Below are 18,585 nucleotides of genomic sequence, written 5' to 3' on the forward strand. Positions count from 1 at the left end.
CACACTTAGACACACTCCGACAATACATCCAGCCACGCAGTTCTGCACCACCTGAGACTTTAACCAGTCACCACCCCCCTCGCGTCCAGCAAAGTGCAGAGCTCTTCTCGTCTGTGCGTGGGTGCTCGGTCTGCACTCTCTGGATGCACCAGCCCACAGGCCCTCCCTCCTCCTTCTCCACACAAGGCCCCTCCAGGCCCATCTCCCTGTGTGGTTGCATCCCCTCTCTCCGGGGCCATTCCACATAACCCCCGCCTCAGGACCCGCAGCAGGATCAGAGAAACAGGACAAAGCAAACTCAAAAGGGAAGCTGATCGCCCCCCCGCACCTGTGGGGATGAGGCCACGCCTGCAAGCAGCCCCTCTCACGTCCTTCTGGTTTTTCTTGTTTCTAAAGCACCTGGCTCCACCTGTATTTTGCACAGAATTCCTGCCACTGCTCAGTTCATAAGTGTAGGCTCTCCCACCGTAGTCAAGTATCAACTAGCATTCCCTCTGAAATGTATTTTTAAAGCTTCCTTCTCTCTGCCTTGCCTTCAATCACAAGTGAAAAGTTAGCCTTATATACCAGATGACAAATATTTCTGGAGAGTGAAGGTAGAGAATTCCAGCAAGAACTTTGATTTTTAAGACTGATTTTTGTTCAAATGTAAAGACAGGGGCCGGCCCGGTGGCGCAAGCGGTTAAGTGCATGCACTCCGCTGCAGCGGCCTGGGGTTCGCCGGTTCGGATCCCGGGCGCACACTGACGCACCGCATGGCAAGCCATGCTGTGGCGGCGTCCCATATAAAGTAGAGGAAGATGGGCATGGATGTTAGCCCAGGGCCAGTCTTCCCTCAGCAAAAAAATTGGAGGATTGGCATCGGATGTTAGCTCAGGGCTGGTCTTCCTCACAAAAAAAGAAAAAAAAAAAGTAAAGACAACAGACTCTTGCCATCCCCAAATAAATGTAAGTAGTTTCTGATTCCCCGATTACCTTTCTAGGCTAGAAATGGAAAGAAAGAAGGCAAACATTAAAACCAGCTATATTATAAATGGACTACAGCTGGGCAGGGAAGCAGGGCCCAAGTGCACACGTGACAAGACTATCATCTAGCTCTCCTGTTCAGTGCAGCAGTCAGTAATTAGTATCCTAGAACAAAGAATCGCCTCACTGATCTGGAATAAGGCCACTGTGCTACACCACACCCCACTCCCCACCTCAGCATTCTGACTCTTGACAGATGGAACCAAGGAATAAACCATCTGAAGACGTGGTCGGCCTCTACAGCATCTGCCCCCAAGTGTTAGGGCTCAGCATTCCTAGTTAACTTCAAAATAACCTTGTCTTAGTCGGTTCAGGCTTCTATAACAAGTACCACAGAGTGGGTGGTCAAGCAACAGAGATTGATTTCTCACAGTTGTGAAGGCTGGAAGTCCACGATCAGGGGGCCAGCAGGGTCAGGCTCTGGGGAAGGCCCTCTAGTGGGTGGCAGACTGCCGACTTCTTGGTGTGTCCTCACGTGACAGGAGGGTCAAGGGAGCCCTTCAGGGTCTTTATTATTATTATTATTATTATTATTATTATTATTATTATTATAGCACTAATTTCATTCATGAGTGTTCCATGCTCATGACCTAATCACTTCTTAAAGGCCCCCCCCAATACCATCACATTGGGGGTTAGGATTTCAACATGTGAATGCTGGGGAACACATTCAGTCTAGAGCAAACCCCTTATCCACCCATCATCAAGTCTTTTTAAGTGTGTGCATTGTCAGTCTGAGAAGCAGAAGCAATACATAAATCAGGGAACTGGCACCTCCAAAGTAGAAGGTGGGAGAGAGGGGAGGAGCAGCATGGATAGGGGCCGGCAGCAAACCCATATCAAAAGCGGCCAATCACCTATAGGTTAGTTAATAGTATGGTACCAATGTCAATTGCCCAGCTTTGATAACACACTCTGGTTATGTAACACATTATCATTGGAAAAGCTGAGAAGGGTACACAGGAACTCACTATTATTTTTGCAACTTCTTGTGAATCTAAAATTTCTTCAAAATTTAAAAAAAGCTACCAATCAAGGGTCATTTTTTGAGAGGCTAAGGGATTGAGACAAATAATGATTTAAGTAAACCCTTTCTAATTGCTCTACTTCTAGCTTTTTACCATTTCAATAAGCTTTACTCTAAAGTTTATGCCCTTTCTTAAGGATTTTATGTCCTTTGTTAAGGTTTTTTTAAGATTGTTATCCTAACATAGTTTCCAGGATTGGAAACAAAATGGAAAACATGATCCTGTGTTTATATAAAATCCTGCTTAAAGTTTGGCATTTCCTCAAAAAGTTAAACATAGAATTACCATATGACCCAGCAATTCCACTTCTAGCTAGCTACTCAAGATTATTGAAAACATATGTCTACACAAAAACCTGTACGTGAATGTTCAAAACAGCATTAGTCATAAATGCCCCAAAGTGGAAACAGCCCAAATACTGATCAACCAAAATGTGGTATATCTATGTGTACACAATGGAATATTATTTGGCCATAAAAAGAAATAAAGTCCTGATACATGCTACATCATCAATGAATCTTAAAAATATTTTGCTAAGTGAAAGAAACCAGACATAAAAGGCCACATATTATATGATTTAAATGAGATGTCCAGAATAAGAAAAACCAAAGAGAGAGAAAATAGATCAGCCGTTGTCAGGTGCTGAAGGTGGTGAGGAGGGAGGAGGAGTGACTGTTAATGGGTACAGGGTTTCTTTTTGGGGTGATGAAAGTGTGCTAGAATTAGATAGCTGTGATGGTTGCACAACCTTGCAAATATACCACAAACCACTCTGCACTGTACATTTTAAAATGGTGAATTTTACTTTATGTGAATTATATATCAAAAACAAAACAAAACAAAAAGTCCTATTTAAAGTAGAGGGAAATTTTTCTTTTTTCTTTTTCCCAGGCTTATGCTAGAACACTAACTTTGCCTTCGTGAAGTATCTCTCATATTATGCTTAGGCTTGTCCTGACTAGTCAGGTCTAAGACTGGTGAAGTGTTACATTTCACTCAACAAATATCTATTATAAGGTATAGGGGAATGGGGCAAAGAAGGAGACCCAAAAGCATTTCTAAAAGTATATAATGGAGAAACCAATCATCACATACCTGAACGCCTTCCCCCGAGTCAGAGAGGCATTATCCTGAGGTAAGTGTGCACTTGGTAAAAACACTGCTAACTGCAACATACCATTCTCCCCTTCCCCAAATAAATAATCTGGGGTTTGCCTGTATTTCTCTTTATGAATATTAAAATTTTCAAAATTTTAAGATTTTAAAATTTTAAATTTTAAAATTTCCATACTTGAGGAACATATTCACAAGGTTCTAGACCTGTAGGAATTCATATTTTCATGAGCTCTCCTCCTAGTCTTCATCTCTACCGACTGAAACATCCTCACCATTTGGGTGTGTCTTCACAGGGCAGCCAGCCCCTCCCTCACCTTGACCTCCCAGCAATGGGTTCTCCATCACTACACTCTCCACAGGACCAGAGCCATACATACATTCACATCATGATTTTGTATAAACAAAGGATCAGGTTTTCCATTTTATTTCCGTACTGGAAACCATATCATAATGCTTAGAAACTGTATCCTAATGCTTAGCAGGGGATGTAACTATACCAAATGAGACTGATTTCTTTTTTCTTTAATTGAGCATACATTGAGCTTTATCCATAAATAAATATCTAACAACAATAATAAACTTAATGCCAAGAGCACTGTGCCCAGGGAGGCTGCCCTTCCTCAAATCACTTCTTTAACTCCTCTTTGGAGGCCATTTTAAAAGCCGGTTGGTAAGTCAAACCAAACAACAGTTTCTCTGCCTTATAGTCACACCTTAATTCTGATTTTAAAAACCAGAATTAAAACTGTGATATCTCTGGCTTTGAGTAACCTCCAACTCTTTCCTAAACTAAATCTACCCTCAGGAATTAAGATTTGCCACCATGAATGAGATTTCTTGGAGAGAACACCACAAGCTCTGAGAGTAATTCTAGATGAGAAGTTCCAAAAATATAAGTTAAAAATCTCCCAGGGGGTCAGCCCAGTGGCAGCTAAGTGCGCATGGTCTGCTTCGGCGGCCCAGGGTTCGCAGGTTCGGATCCCAGGTGCACACCGACACACGGCTTGTCAAGCCATTCTGTGGCAATGTCCCATATAAAGTAGAGGAAGACAGGCATGGATGTTAGCCCAGGGACAATCTTCCTCAGCAAAAAAGAGGAGGATTGGCATTGGATGCTAGCTCAGGGCTGATCTTCCTCATCAAAAAAAAAAAAAACCCTCCCTCAGTGATGACTCTGAAACTATAAACTCTTTTGGAGGTGTGAATTTTGGTCCTTGTCAGATTATTGAGTGAAAACAGTACACAATTATAAACACACTACAGTTATAAGCATATGAAAAATATGAACTCGTGAATAAAGACAGAGGATCTAGTAAAAGTGAAAAATAATGTTGTTAAAGTAGATGATTTTTCAAGAATTTCCTTTAAGTTACTGTTATATTATGATAAAAAGGAAGCTACACCATTGACGTTAGTTGATAACCACCCTTGTCTTACACAATGTTCCCATATCTTAATAGTCTACCACAACTCCTACATCCCCTTCCAGGTCAAAGCCCTTGAGGCTGAGTCTGTCTCCACACAAGGAGATGAGTTATTTTTCCCCAGAAGATAGTACCAAACATCTGCCCACATAAAGACTCAGCTGACTCTTCTACCCACTCCCACAGCTTGGTAAGGGCTCCCTTCCTTCACTCTCAACTTGGTATCTCACCAAATGAAAGGCTAAGTGTCGCTTACAGTGAGGTAACTTGTAAAAATAGTAACTTCAGCTAATCCCAGCTCTAATCCCTGGGCCGTCTGGTAGCTTGCGCTTCTCTAAGCAGGGCCACTTACACCCTGACCATTCAATAAGAAAAATAAAACATTTCCCAAATGTATGATGACTCAGAGTTCTAACAACAATAACAAGCAGCACTATTGAGTGTTCTGATGTGCAGCGCTGTGCTAAATCCACTTCTGAGACATGGAGAGTTTCTATTCACATCTAGATCTGGCTGACTCCAGAATCTGCATCTTTGGCCATCACTTTGAAAACAGTAATAATTTTAAATTTTTTAAGTGCATTTATACAAAAAGTCTCATTTAAGCCTCTGAACCCATTGGCTGTGAGGAATGAAGGTGACAATGACCCTAGATGCTAAGGGATGGAGTAACTTGCCCATGGCGTCTGAGCTAAGGACAGAGCCAGAGGTAGAACCTATGATGGCCAACCAGATCCACCCTCCACTGCTCCAAGCTGCCCTGAAGTCTAAATAAACCATCTAGAAATAGTTATTGGCAATGATTTCCTAGAAAATGAGATAGAATAGAAGGCTAAAACTCAATGGCATTTGGAAAAAAGCTGTCTTCTCTAAACAGTGTGATCCTTTCCATCCTTTGGAAAAGGTTCTGCCCCTTTCTGTGCCTTCCAATGTGATTCACACCCACCCTCTGACATCACAAGGATTCTAATACGTAGAATATTAGATGATAAAAGTGGTGAATTAGAAACAACCATGAGTTTTGCCATCACAAAGACCTGAGATTGAATTGGATTTGCCACTTCTAACTGGTCGCTCCTCGTGAGTAAAATATCAGCTACCTTAGGGTCGGTCAAGTATTCAGCACATAGTAGGTGCACAAAAACTGTTAGTTTCCTGATATTACAATCAACTCTAGGGTTCACAGAGGCTGCAGGGTCATAAAACAAAATATCTCTAAAAATGTGTTTCTTCAGAATGCCACTGATTCAAAAGGAACTTGCTGACAGGAAAAAATACTTTCTCCTGAAGCAGCACTTTCCCTGAGAAACTTGCATTAACTAGGAGTAAACCTACCAGCATCCTCCCATAAAAAACAAAAACATTATTCACAATGGCCAAAAGGTGGAAATAATCCAAGTGTTGGAGGAATAGATAAACAAAATGTGGCATATACACACAATGGAGTACTAGCTTAAAAAAGGAAGAAAGTTCTGATACATGCTACAACATGGATGAATCTTGAAGATTCATGCTAAGTGAACTAAGCCAGACACAAAAGGACAAATATTACGAGTCCACTTACGTGAGGTACCTGGAGTGGTCAAGTTCATGGAGACAGAAAGTAGAATGGTGGTGGCCAGGGGAAAGAGGGAACGAGGAGTTACTGTTTAATGGGTACAGAGTTTCAGTTTGGGATAATGGAAAAGTTCTAGAGATGGATGGTGGTTACGGTTACACAACACTGTGAGTGTACTTAATGCCACTGAACTATACACTTAAAAATGGTTCCATTGGTTAATTTTATGTTATATATATTTCACCACAACTTACAAAATAGCAAGGATATTCCATCTGTCCACAAGGGCCTTGTACTGTGCTTCCTGGGGTCTGGGCCACGCCTTGCCTCTGCCCTTTCCCAGCTCGGCCCCCACTGCACGGCTGCTTTTCCCATGATTAACAGGTCCCGGCCGGGCACTCACCGGGCCGCAGGTTCACGGTGATCTCCTGCGGCGTCATCTGAATGACGTCTGCGCCCGCCGAGCTGGAGCCCTTGCTGCTGAGAGGCAGGTTCCGCAGGACCTCAGTGCTGCTGGCCGGGCTCTCAAACTCGCCCCCACAGCCATTTCTGACCAGGTTTGCCCTCAAGTCACACCGGGAGGTGATGGACCGCAGGCTGCCGAAGTCCTAGGTGCAGACACAGAGAAGGAGAGCAGGAGGCAGTCAGGAGTCTCCCCAGCACACCTCAGGCTGTCCACTCATTACCATCAGGTTGACCCTACACCCTCTACATTCTATTTTCATTGTCTGAAAGTGGAGAAAATGATAATCCGTATCCCAAATGCCTCACCTAGTATTACGAGGATTAACTGAGGTGCTGGATAGGGAAACATTTTGTAAACAGGAAATGCATAATAAAAATGTTTGGTTTCATTGGTTTTTTTGGGGGGTTTTGCTGAGGAAGATTAGCCCTGAGCTAAAATCTGTGCCAATCTTCCTCCACTTTATATGTGGGTTGCTGCCACAGCGTGGCTGCCAAGTGGTGTGGGTCCACACCCAAGATCTGAACACGCCAACCCCAGGCCGCCAAAGTGGAACATGCAGAACTCAACCACTAGGGGCCAGCCTCGGTTTCATTGTTATTTTAACGGTCAAGTGCTCCTAAAAATATGTGCCTAACTGTATACATGATTAGCAAGAGAAAGTAACTGAAGTGGTCAAAAGTTGTATAACTAGGATTTTTCGAAAGATAATATGTAAGTGGCCAAGCAGTTGTCACTCAGGCAATCAGGAGTTAACTTCTGAGCTATTCGCTCATCTCCTGTGCAGGCCCCGGACATTGCACAACCCTTGTGGAGAACAATGTGGCAACATACATTGTACCCTTTGACCCAGCAGTCCATTCCTAGGAATTTGTCACAAGAAAATAACCAAAAGGGGAACCTCTGTAAGAAGATATATACTGTAGAGTTATTTTGGATAGAATAATCTTATAAACCTGTAAACCAAAATCCCTAAAACATAAGAAAAATAGGGTATATCACCTCAATAGATGAACCGGCCGTTACAAATAATTATGAAGACTAAGTAGAAATTTCAAAACATTTATAGTAAGAAAAAAATCAGAAAATAGAATTGTATCTGCATGAGGATTCAAAAGAAAAATTAAAAAATGAAGATACCGGAAGTGTTAGGGGAGAGGGATTAAAATGATATTTTTCTTTTTATCTTTATTGTTGTTTGAACAAGAAAGCCACATTGAAAAGAAAAATGTTTCTTTTCTTAAATTGGATTTAGGAGAAGCCTGGGCATCAGGAAGACCCAACCCGATTTGGTGCACCAGGAGTTTGGGCCATTAACTTTAAAATGAAACAATATATATTGCTAAAAAATATGGTACCTATAAGTATTGATCATTTCCCAGTAAGGGAGTCTTTAACGGCAAAGCGCACCCAGCATTCTCTCTGAACACCCTTTCACTGATGGATATAGAAAACAAGATCATCTCCTCCAGCTGGTTGGATGCCAGTGCCGGACTGGATAATCCTCATAATGGCTGGAGGAATTAGGATGCTGATGTCTTCCTCCCAGCTCTGTAACACTTTGCTGGAAGGCCTCAGATGAGTCAAGTGTCCTCTGACCACTATGTTAGAAGCCAGACTGCTGAAGAGGCACAAACACGCAGAGGGACTCACCCTTCATCGTGGGCTAGGATGCCCCAAGACAAGTCAATGCCCATTAGAGCCTTTGCAAGATTCAAGACCAAGGAATCAAGAAGACTTTGCAGTATTTTTAAATAAATAAAGCCAGATGTCTTGTTCTGGGCCTCTGTGATTTTTTTTGTTTGTTTTTTTATAACTGAATGTTTTTTAATTTCATGTCTTGAACCCCTGGAGAGCTTGCCTGTCAACAACCTCAGGGATGACACCGTAAGGATAAGTGGCTCCACAGACGCTTGTGGAACAAAGAGAGAAAAATGATGATGGTGGCTTAAAATGATTATTAATACATTTCTATGCTAGGGTTTCCAAACTGGGTTCCAAATGGTCAAGCTGGGCCCTGCTGTAGAAATTCTGATGAAGCAGTAAAAAAGCACAGGGATGGGGGAACAGTGAGTTAACTTCCTGAAGGCCCTGCTGGTATCAGCCTGCTGTCCTGAGCTGTCTGAAGCAGAGGACGAATTAGCTGCCCAGAGCTGGAAAGGTTCAGGGGCTCGCCTGCTCAAAGCTAACTTGCCTGAGAATTTCTGAACTTCTTGCTGGGACACTGGGCCTTGCTGCCAGCTCCTCTAGTTCTGAAGAGCTGGCTGTCCTCTGCCCAGCTCTGACTGCCAAGGTACACCTATCTTGACTAGTCCAGTGCAGATCCCCACCACTAGGTGGCAAGGAAAGCATCTTCAGTCTCTCCAGAGTGATGGGAAACTGATGCGCCCCCAATGGTCTGGAGCAGCTTGCATTCTGGAATAGACTAGGTCACAGAGCCAATCTGCTTTGCTCTAAGTGGGAGGAAGTTGCATGATTCCTCATCCACAGCCTCGGCCATTTGCTTCAAGTTGGTCATTGAGATCGTCTCCTGTTGCCTGGACACGTACATTAGCAAGGAACTCCATCTAAGCTTCCCAGTCATCGTGCTCCAAGGGGTTTTTGATAGACACTACCAGTCCTTGATGGAGGACTTGTACAGGGCCACCTGCTGGTCAGGGAAGATGTACCTGCTGGGGTCATCAGGAGACTTAAAGTCCAGGTCATACTTCCCAGACCTGAAGAACTCAGAGGCAACCACATCTGTGCCAGTTACAACCTTATTTGTGTACCTAGCTTTCCCAACTGCACAATGGGGCTTCATTCTCTAGGATGTTAGGAGCAAAGTCCTCTTCATTCCCCTCACTGGCAGTAGATCTCCCTTATTTCTCCTTAATAACATTCTCCAAGGTTGTGGTAAACCTCTGCTCCAGTGAGCATGACTTCCCTGAAGTTTGCTGCACCGGCAGAGAGGACCATAAACTCCTGCATTGTCACCTGGTTGCCAGCATGAGAACCACCCACTGGCCACATTAAAACTGCAACTTGTAGGATGATGTCAAGTGCCAACAAGTCAGCAATGTGACAGTACAGGGAGCCCTTTCTCAGCAGCTCCAGCTTCACAGACAGTAAGGGACACCCTATGGCACGTGTACCGAATTCAGATTTAGTCTCAGTGCCATCCACCTCTATCATCAGTTTGTCAATCTTCTGCAATTTCACAGAGTTCAGTTTCTTGCTACTTGGGGCAAGCCCAATGGTTTTACTGATGTGCTAAACAGCCTTTGAGACATCTTTATCTGTATATCAAGTCTTGACCCTATTACCACCCATCCAAATGCCACAGGCCACCCTGTTCTTCTCCCTGAGGATTTCAGCTTTCACAGGGGCGGCCTTGCCTACCTGGTCCTCCTGCTTCAGGTGTCACAGCAGCCTGTACCTCCACGGCCACATCTCCTCAAGGTGTCTCACTTTCACGCCCTAACAGCCTCCCTGCTCCCCCCACCCTGGGCAAAATCTCCTTGCCTGCCTTTGTCTCCCGTCCCGTTCCCACCACCCCTGCTTTCTGACCCACAGGGAGCACCGGTTCCTCAGCCCTGCCCATGGCTCCCAAACCACTGTCCTCTTGCAAGCCACACTGGCCTTCCTGCCTGAGGCACAGGCTGCTAGTCCACAGAACCCACTCTCCCTTTCTTCCTGGGCACGCAGCTGGATTAAGTCTCCCAGTCCTCGCTGCACTGAGAAGGAATGATGTGTTTTAGTCAAGAAAACGTGAGCAGAAATAATGTGAGCTGCCCCGAGGCCTTGCCATATAAGCATCCACACACGTCTTTCCCTGTACATTCCTCTCTATAGCTAGCCAGATTGTGACACTTACTATCTTAGAGCAGAGGCAGATTTTCACTTAAAAAAAAAATGAAGGACAAAATAGATGACAAACTGCCAGAGTTTGTTGCATGTTTTACGCTGTGCAATTAAACAGCACCATAGGTGTTCAAGCTGGCCGAGAAGTAGAGGCCAAGGCTGGCTAGAACAACCCAGGGTTGTCACAAGGGACAAGGGACAGGGGCTGCGGTGTGCAGTGTAGACAGGGGAGGCCAGGCAGCCCCACACACACCCTGGTCTCAGAGGAGGGGAGAGTCTGGCAACTCTGGTCTTGAAGCCAGAGGGTAAGTCTGAAGCTGCCAGTAAACTACATTAGGAAACAAAGACAAGAGAGCCAGCTTAAGAGGGCCACGCAGCAGAACTAGGCAGAGAGAATCAGCACGAGGTGCTGTGCGGGAGGCGGTAAGGACACAGGCTGACTCAAACTCAATACCTGTGGGAGAATACAGTAATGGTAGAGTGGACAGGGTAGAGGAGATGGAATTAGTTTATAAGGGGTGTTAAACGCAGAGTGAGGAGTTCCCACTCCCACCTCAAATAAATAAGGAAGTCACTGTGGGATCCAGAGCAGGGGAGTCCCCATGGAATGTGTTCCGGGATTAATCCGTGGTGGTATGCAGCGAAGGTAGGGGGAGGGGCGGATCAGAATCCACAAGAACACACTGGTTAGGGACCTGGCCCTCCCTGGCCGTCTACTCAGTACCAGCCCTCAGTGTACACACACACCATATGTTCTTGGCAGATACTTTATTCTTTGACGATGTCCCAGGATGTACAGTTACGAAGGCACTAGACCACACTTATTCTGTCTTGCTAAGGAGCAGGGCTTGATCAAAACCATTCCTGAACTCTCCGAACCCAGCTCCCTGAAACACACTCAGGCCCTGGGGAAAGTTCAACCCCAAAGAGGATGGGAAGCTGCATTCCAGCGCAGGCATGTAGGAAGTTCTTCAGCCAAGAATGAGGCTCTGTCTAAGCATAGAGGGAACCCAGGTGTGGACCGGGACAATGATAGGCTCCCAAGGATAATGTCATTCACTCTCATCAACAGGACGTCAGATATATGGAAGGGCTAGCAAAAGAAAGGAAGAAATTTAAAGTAGACCCCACTGCCCACATTTCACTAGAGCATACCCATCAATGACAGCAGCAGTTTGCTGGATAACTCTCACTCAGTCATTCAGTAGGCTCGGTTAACCAGCAGTCCATGCACAAGTGCTCTCACGCACTGATCTCACTGTATACTCCCAGTAATGCTGGAGGGTGGGAATTGTCTTCATTTTACACACGAAGACACTGAGACGGTAAAACTGGCCAAACTGAGATTTAAACTTCGGTTTTCTAACTGCCTATCTTTTTAACAGGGCTCTTTTATCAAATATAAATTCCTGCCAGATTCTTGGCTAGATCTGGGGATGCCAAGATGAATAAGACATAGTTTAGGTCCTCAAGGAGATGATGATTTAGTTGGTAACAGGCACAAAAACAAATGAACAGAATTAAGAGGTTATGAGTGTTACTGAAGGAGTATAGAGTATGGGCAAAGAAATGATCATGGCCTGCACATGCAGACACACAATAAAAAGCCATCCAATGAAACCCATCAATCAATATTTACTGAGAAACTACATCCTACAGATCATAGGGAACCAGGCAAAGGTTTTAAAGAAAGTTCATAACAAAGACACTATAGTTAAGCACAAAAATAATGAAGGGTTTACATATTGGGAAGATTGCTCTCTCAGAGCACTTGCTTAGTCATCTTCCTCTCTACTAGAAAGAATTCTAGAGCAGTCATATGTAAGAGGCAGTGCAGCCTAGAGGAAAGAGCTGGGGCTCAGAAGTCCAAGAAGCCAGATTCAAACCCAAGCTTGTTTGGAACATGCGTGGCCTTGAAAAAGTCACTTTACCTCTCTGAGCCTTGGCTTTTCATCAATAAAACAAATATACTACTATCCACTCGATAAAGCTCTTGTGAGGATTAGAGATACTATGTTCAAAGTGTATGGCATCTCGTAGGGCTCCCCGCACGATCATCTGTAGATTAAAGAGATCCCTAGACCTCTGAGGCTACATCATGAGAAGAAGCCTAGCCTGCCTGGAGCCATCTCTTGGTCCTGACAGGCGCCACACACTGAATTGCAGAGGCCGAGCCAGTCCAAAACAGCAAATCTTGGGTTCTTTAAAAAATAATCTCAATGGTGCAGTAGTACAAGGAGGGTTTGGGCCCCATGACTCTAACAACAGTTTAGAAAAGTGACCCAGAAATTTCCTTCAAGACAGGGAATTTAGAAATTGATCATTTCCTAATTAGCCCACGAAGCTCTGATACTTACAGCAATATGCCTAACATCGCCCCAAACTTATATCCCTTTCTATAGGGCTTAAAGAAACAGCAGCCAGTATTTTTAAATAAAATTACTCCATAAAGGCCAATTCATAATACTCATCCTCAAATAAGCCACACTAAGATGACCAGCATCCACCAACACGACACCCACTGGGCACATTTGGAATCGTTATGCAACAAACTCATTTCACAAGCTCAGGTCTTTTACCAAATAGCAGAAAACTACATAAAAGTCATAATTGTTTCCCCCACAAAAAGGAAGGAAGGCTTTGTTTCCCTAAAACAAAATGAAAACATTCAACACAATCTAGAGATGCAACTTCACTTATAAAAATGCAGCTTTTCTTTCGTCATACCTGCAAAAGAGGAAGAAGCAGACTGCAGAATCTGCAGCTTTTCTGTACAGTCAACTTGTGTGCTGCGGTGTAGCCCACCCCCTCCCCCGCACTCCTTCTCTTCTTCCTCCTCTCCCCCACCCACATACCTCTTTGGAGCACCAGGCACATTTTGGGTGGATGAGCAGACATTCTTCACAGGAGGTGGCACTTCCACTAGTGCATATGTTGAGACCTTCGGAGAAAGAGAAAGATGCACCAATTAGTTCCTGGCCATAAACCTTATTGATGAGGCCTTTGAATGGGGCAGGAGGAGGAGTCACCTCCTTTTTCAGGGTGCAGGCCCCAGGGCTAATTGCAGGTTAAGGCTCATTGGCTGAGGCTAAACACTGACAGTTTTTGAAGCACCCACATTTGTGTTAGCAACTCCCATTTCTTCTGCCGGGCCCGCTTGGATTTTCACCCCATTCCCCCAGAACATAGCAGGTCCTCCCTCATCGAGGGGAAACAAGGCCCCTTTATACCTAGTCCAGCCAAAATGACAAAGACAGTACAAAAACGGAAAGAAAAAAGAATAGATCAGTCTCCTTCAGGGATAAGAAAAGAAAATCCTAAATCAGGTACTATCACACCAAATCCACAGCATCCCGAAAGAAGCCAGCAGAGCCCTTAAAGAAGAATGTATCCCAGGAATACCTTGCTGGGTTAGGATAAAGGAAACCCATTAATTCAATATACCTATTAGTGGGTCAAATAAGAAAAACCACATGGTCACCTCAGTAGCTAATGAAAAGGCATTTGATCAAATTCAAAACCCATCCCTGATTTAAAAAAAATCAGAAACTAAGATCTGTAGGAAACTTCTTTATCATTGTAAAAGTTACTTATTTCAAACCCAGGCCAGTCCCCCGCTCCCATTAATCTGGGGAGGGATCTCCTGAAGGAGGTCAACTGTGGTGGCGAGCCTAACTCCATTGTCCCCCCTCCTCCCCCCACCCCACCTCCCCAACCACTACATCCCCACCCCCTACCTCCCCACCCAGCAGCACAGGTATCTTCCGTGAAACTTGTCACTCTTTCTTTTCCTTCCTCTCTGAAACATCCAGGACAGCTTCCTCTTGACCAAGAGCAGAACTTGGGTTTTCTCTGAACGGAAATGACTCTCTCTAGGCCTCACAGTACTAACAGACCCACTGGTCTCTCCTGGTCTGGCCTTGAATATAGAGAGAAGAGGAGAGAGGCCCATTGGATTGATGGAAAAAAAGAGAAACCTAGGGCCACCAGCCCTAGGAAGAAGGACTCAGTCTATAAGGGGGAAAATAAGAGTTGAAAAGATTAAAAAGGAAGAGTGGAGGGGAAAATATAGGAAGCTCCACTAGGCACCATAAAAACATTCATTGTCAGACATCCTGAAACTCTAACATTTCTCTAATTTGCTAATTTTAACTCTCCGCCTCTCCTTTGTCTCTAGCAGTAAAAACAGAAATCAGGTGACACAGGAAGCTGCATTGTGTCACCCCAACGGACACTAGAGGGAAGAAATATCATCTGGGATAGGAATGGCAGCTGGCATAGTAGGAAGGAGAAAGTGGCAGGACCTGAGATGCTGGGAAGAAGGGAAGGGTGGCTTTGGGAGCCCAAAGGGGGTGAGAACAATGGTTTCCCTCAGCCAGAGACCCCAACCCTGAACCCTGGGCTCCTCGTCCCCACCAGCCATCACCCTGTTGGAACCCCTGCCTCACACCCACGGGGCTGGGGAACCCCATGTCTCTGCTAGGCCTGCAGCAGGACCTCCTGGGTGCAGCGCTGGACTCGGAACACATTTTCCAGGAGAAAAAAGTTGGGACCAACCTCATTTCAGCAGGAAAAGCCCGTCCCGGGTCCAAACATGGACCAAGAAGGTCCTAGAATCTAGCCCACCAGGAAGCTGGGCCTGTCTGCCTCCTGCTTGCATCAACCTCCTTTCTCATTTTAAAATGAATCCACTCATTTGGTGACTTTTATTTTTTGATTTTTTATTTTTTGGTGAGGAAGATTGGCCCTGAGCTAACATCTGTGCCCATCTTTCTCTATTTTGTATATGGGACGCTGCCACAGCACAGCTTGATGAGTGGTGCGTAGGTCCGCGCCTGGGATCCGAACCGGCGAACTCTGGGCTGCCGAAGCAGAGCGTGTGAACTTAACTACTACACCACCAGGCAGGCCCCACTTGGTGACTTGTAAATAGGCACTTAAACCTTAAAAAAGAGAGAGAATGGGTGCAGGAAAAGAGTTTCAAAATGCCAGTTTCATTTTTTGGTCAAATCCCCTTACCTGTCAGAAACCACTATCTGAGGGGGACGGATTAAATTCAGAATGAATGTAACTTTCCTCCTGTTCTCCTCAACCTTATCAAATACAAAATCGGCCCTTGTGGTATATAATTTGCTTTGATGTATAAAATCATTTCCATTAAATCACCCAATCGCAGAACCTTGGAGCTAGAAATATTTTAAGATGAGCTAGTCAGGTCACCTCATTTTATAGATGAAAATATGAGAAAACAAGAGTATGTGACTTGAAATAAGGAGCCCAGTCTACAAGAAAGAGGTCAGAAGGGGTCTTGGTCAGTAAGTGCCCACATAGGGTACCTGCCTGGCAATCCTTGCTCCACCCTGGACTCAGGGCTGCATGCCCAGCGAGCTCCAGGGTCCTCTGGAGGAGACTTCCAACAGGCCCTCATTCAGAAAGGATGTCTCATTTACATCTCTGCTCCAATCTACATAAATTCACAAACACCACTTTCTAATTACCAGGGCCTCATCACTGAGCTCTGGAACTTGGGTCGAGGGTTCAGGGTAGTAACAGCTCCCCAGTTCTGACTCAGATCAGACTGGGCTCTCGTCTTCAGCTTTGCCAGCCTAGAAGACCTTGGACATAATACTGAAGAGGCTCAAAGGATGTGACAGACATCCGGTATGAAAACATATTGAACAACTGTAAAATATTTGCCATACTGCATTACTAATTATTTCTATTATTATTACATATTCACATGCAATAGCAAAGTAGTTTCACCACACTCAAAATGATTCCTCTAAAATTAGGTTGCTGTTGGGACAAATTCAAATTCAAGAAACCCTGCACTAAGCACGTCCTAAATGCCAAGCACTGGCCTAGGGGATGCTAGAGATACAGAGATAAATGACCCAGGCCTTGCTCCCCGGACACTCACAGTCTGCCATGTGCTAGGTAGCAGACAGGCTCTCCAGGAGCCAGAAGCATAGGCTGTGTGCTGACATGTGCCATGGTGCCAGAGTCACTACCTTTGGCATCTCTCCTCTCTCCACCTATTAATATTTCAGAGAGTTTGGATTTGGCTGGATGAGTCACCCGGCACCAATAACATTTTGAAAGGAAGGAAGCAATGAATAAAAGCTAAACAATCGGAGTTCACAAATGTCAGAGTGTTGTGTCTAGGTCATGGAAATAGGCGCTCACGGCCCAGATGATGGCCATGTCTTTTCTTGGTTGCTGTTTGCATAGTGACTATTCTCAGCTCAACTTCAACTGCCTGCAGCCCTTAGCGTCTCTGAAGCCAGGGGTTTACTACAAACCGTAATCTAAAAATATGCTCTCCTTCCGAAACTCATTGACTCACCCCTCTCTTTCATCAATCACACCCAGGCAGCCATCATGTCCAGCCGATGATTCCCTCAAGATGTATGAAATGTTTCTCCTCATCCAATCCTTCCTGCCTGCACCCTCCAGCCCCACCCAGCCCAAGGCATGCTCTCCAGAGATTCCTGCAGTAGCCGCCCGGCTGGCCTCCCTCCATTCCACCTCTCCTCACTTCTGTCCACCCCACGTGTCCAAGGTCAGACAACACCTACTGAAGCACACATCCAGCAGGTAGAATTTCCTGATCCAAAACATTCAGTGGCATAACAGAAGTGAGTACCAAGCTGGAATAGCCCTACTGGCAAGGGGAGAGAAGACATGACACTATTCGTTTGGGATCGTGGAAAAAGCTTAACAAGTGTATAGGGCGTACACCCACCCTAGAAAGCACATGATCAATCACAGATCATGATGTTCAGAACAGTTAATGTCTGTGCCATCACCTTCGTGATACAAGCGAGAAGCCAGGCTAGAGAAATACAATCCTGAATTACATTTTAGTCATTGTTTTCAAGACAACAGAAAATAAAAACATTTCATTCTTGTTTTTAAAAAAAAGGGTGGTAAAGCAATGGAGTGCTTCTCCCCATGCCCTGAACCACACCCTCCACATCTGTCACACAATAGACCAAGTATTTCCAGTACAGAATCCATCAATTAAATACAGTTATGTGTCACTTAACCACAGGATAAGTTCTGAGAAATGTGTCATTAGGTGATTTCATCGTAGTGCAAACATCATCCAGTGTACTTACATAAACTGAGATGGTATAGCCTACTATACACCTAGGCTATATGGTACTATCTAATGGGACCACCATGGGGCCGGCCCCGTGGCGTAGTGGTTAAGTGTGCACACTCCACTGCTGGCGGCCCAGGTTCGGATCCGGGGTGCGCACCAAGTCACGGCTTCTCCGGCCATGCTGGGGCGGCATCCCACATACAGCAACTAGAAGGATGTGCAACTATGACATACAACTATCTACTGGGGCATTGGGGAGAAAAAGGGGAAAAAAAATACAAATAATGGGACCACCATTGTACATGCAATCCATCATTGACCCAAATGTCATTGTGTGGCACATGACTATGGTCATTGGTCTAGAGATGTTACCATGAAATGAAAATATACCCTAGGAAGGATCTATCTCAGTCAGTCTATATCTTTGCCTTTCTGAACATCAGACATCTGCAGAATACCCAACAATGTCAGTTTTACAGATGTGAGTTTTGTGTGTATGTGTGAGGAAGATAAGCCCTGACCTAACATCCGTTGCCAATCCTCCTCTTTTTGCTGAGGAAGATTGGCCCTGGGCTAACATCCGTGCCCATCTTCCTCCACTTTATATGGGATGCCACCACAGCATGGCTTGACAAGCAGTGCATTGGTGCACGCCCAGGATCCAAACCTGCGAACCCTGGGCCGCCAAAGCGGAGCGTGAGAACTTAACCACTATGCCACCAAGCCAGCCCCCATGACTTGTTTTTTTAAAACACCAGTTCAGGGCCGGCCCCGTGGCTTAGCGGTTGGGTGCGCGCACTCCGATTCTGGCGGCCAGGGTTTGGATCCTGGGCGCGCACCGACGCACCGCTTCTCTGGCCATGCTGAGGCCGCGTCCCACATACAACAACTAGAAGGATGTGCAATTATGACGTACAACTATCTACTGGGGCTTTGGGAGAAATAAATAAAAATAATAAAAAATAAATAAATAAATAAAACACCAGTTCGTATAATAGACTCCTATGCAGCATTAAAAA

General features: G+C 45.0%; 1 protein-coding gene and 1 pseudogene across 2 annotated transcripts in view; both read right to left on the minus strand.

Annotated features, from left to right (window-relative positions):
• Positions 1-18,585, minus strand: part of ITGB5 (integrin subunit beta 5) — a 106,213-nt gene that overhangs the window by 81,891 nt on the left and 5,737 nt on the right. For both annotated transcript variants that reach the window (XM_058555952.1, XM_058555953.1), the window contains exons 2-3: positions 13,314-13,399; positions 6,556-6,760 (exon numbers count right to left, since the gene is read on the minus strand). In XM_058555952.1, the coding sequence (XP_058411935.1) occupies positions 6,556-6,760; positions 13,314-13,399 (291 nt within the window). The remainder of the gene's footprint in view (positions 1-6,555; positions 6,761-13,313; positions 13,400-18,585) is intronic.
• LOC131414798 (alpha-enolase-like) lies at positions 8,637-9,981 on the minus strand (annotated as a pseudogene).

Source organism: Diceros bicornis, chromosome 15 (genome assembly GCF_020826845.1).
Source record: "Diceros bicornis minor isolate mBicDic1 chromosome 15, mDicBic1.mat.cur, whole genome shotgun sequence".
NCBI lineage: Eukaryota > Metazoa > Chordata > Mammalia > Perissodactyla > Rhinocerotidae > Diceros > Diceros bicornis.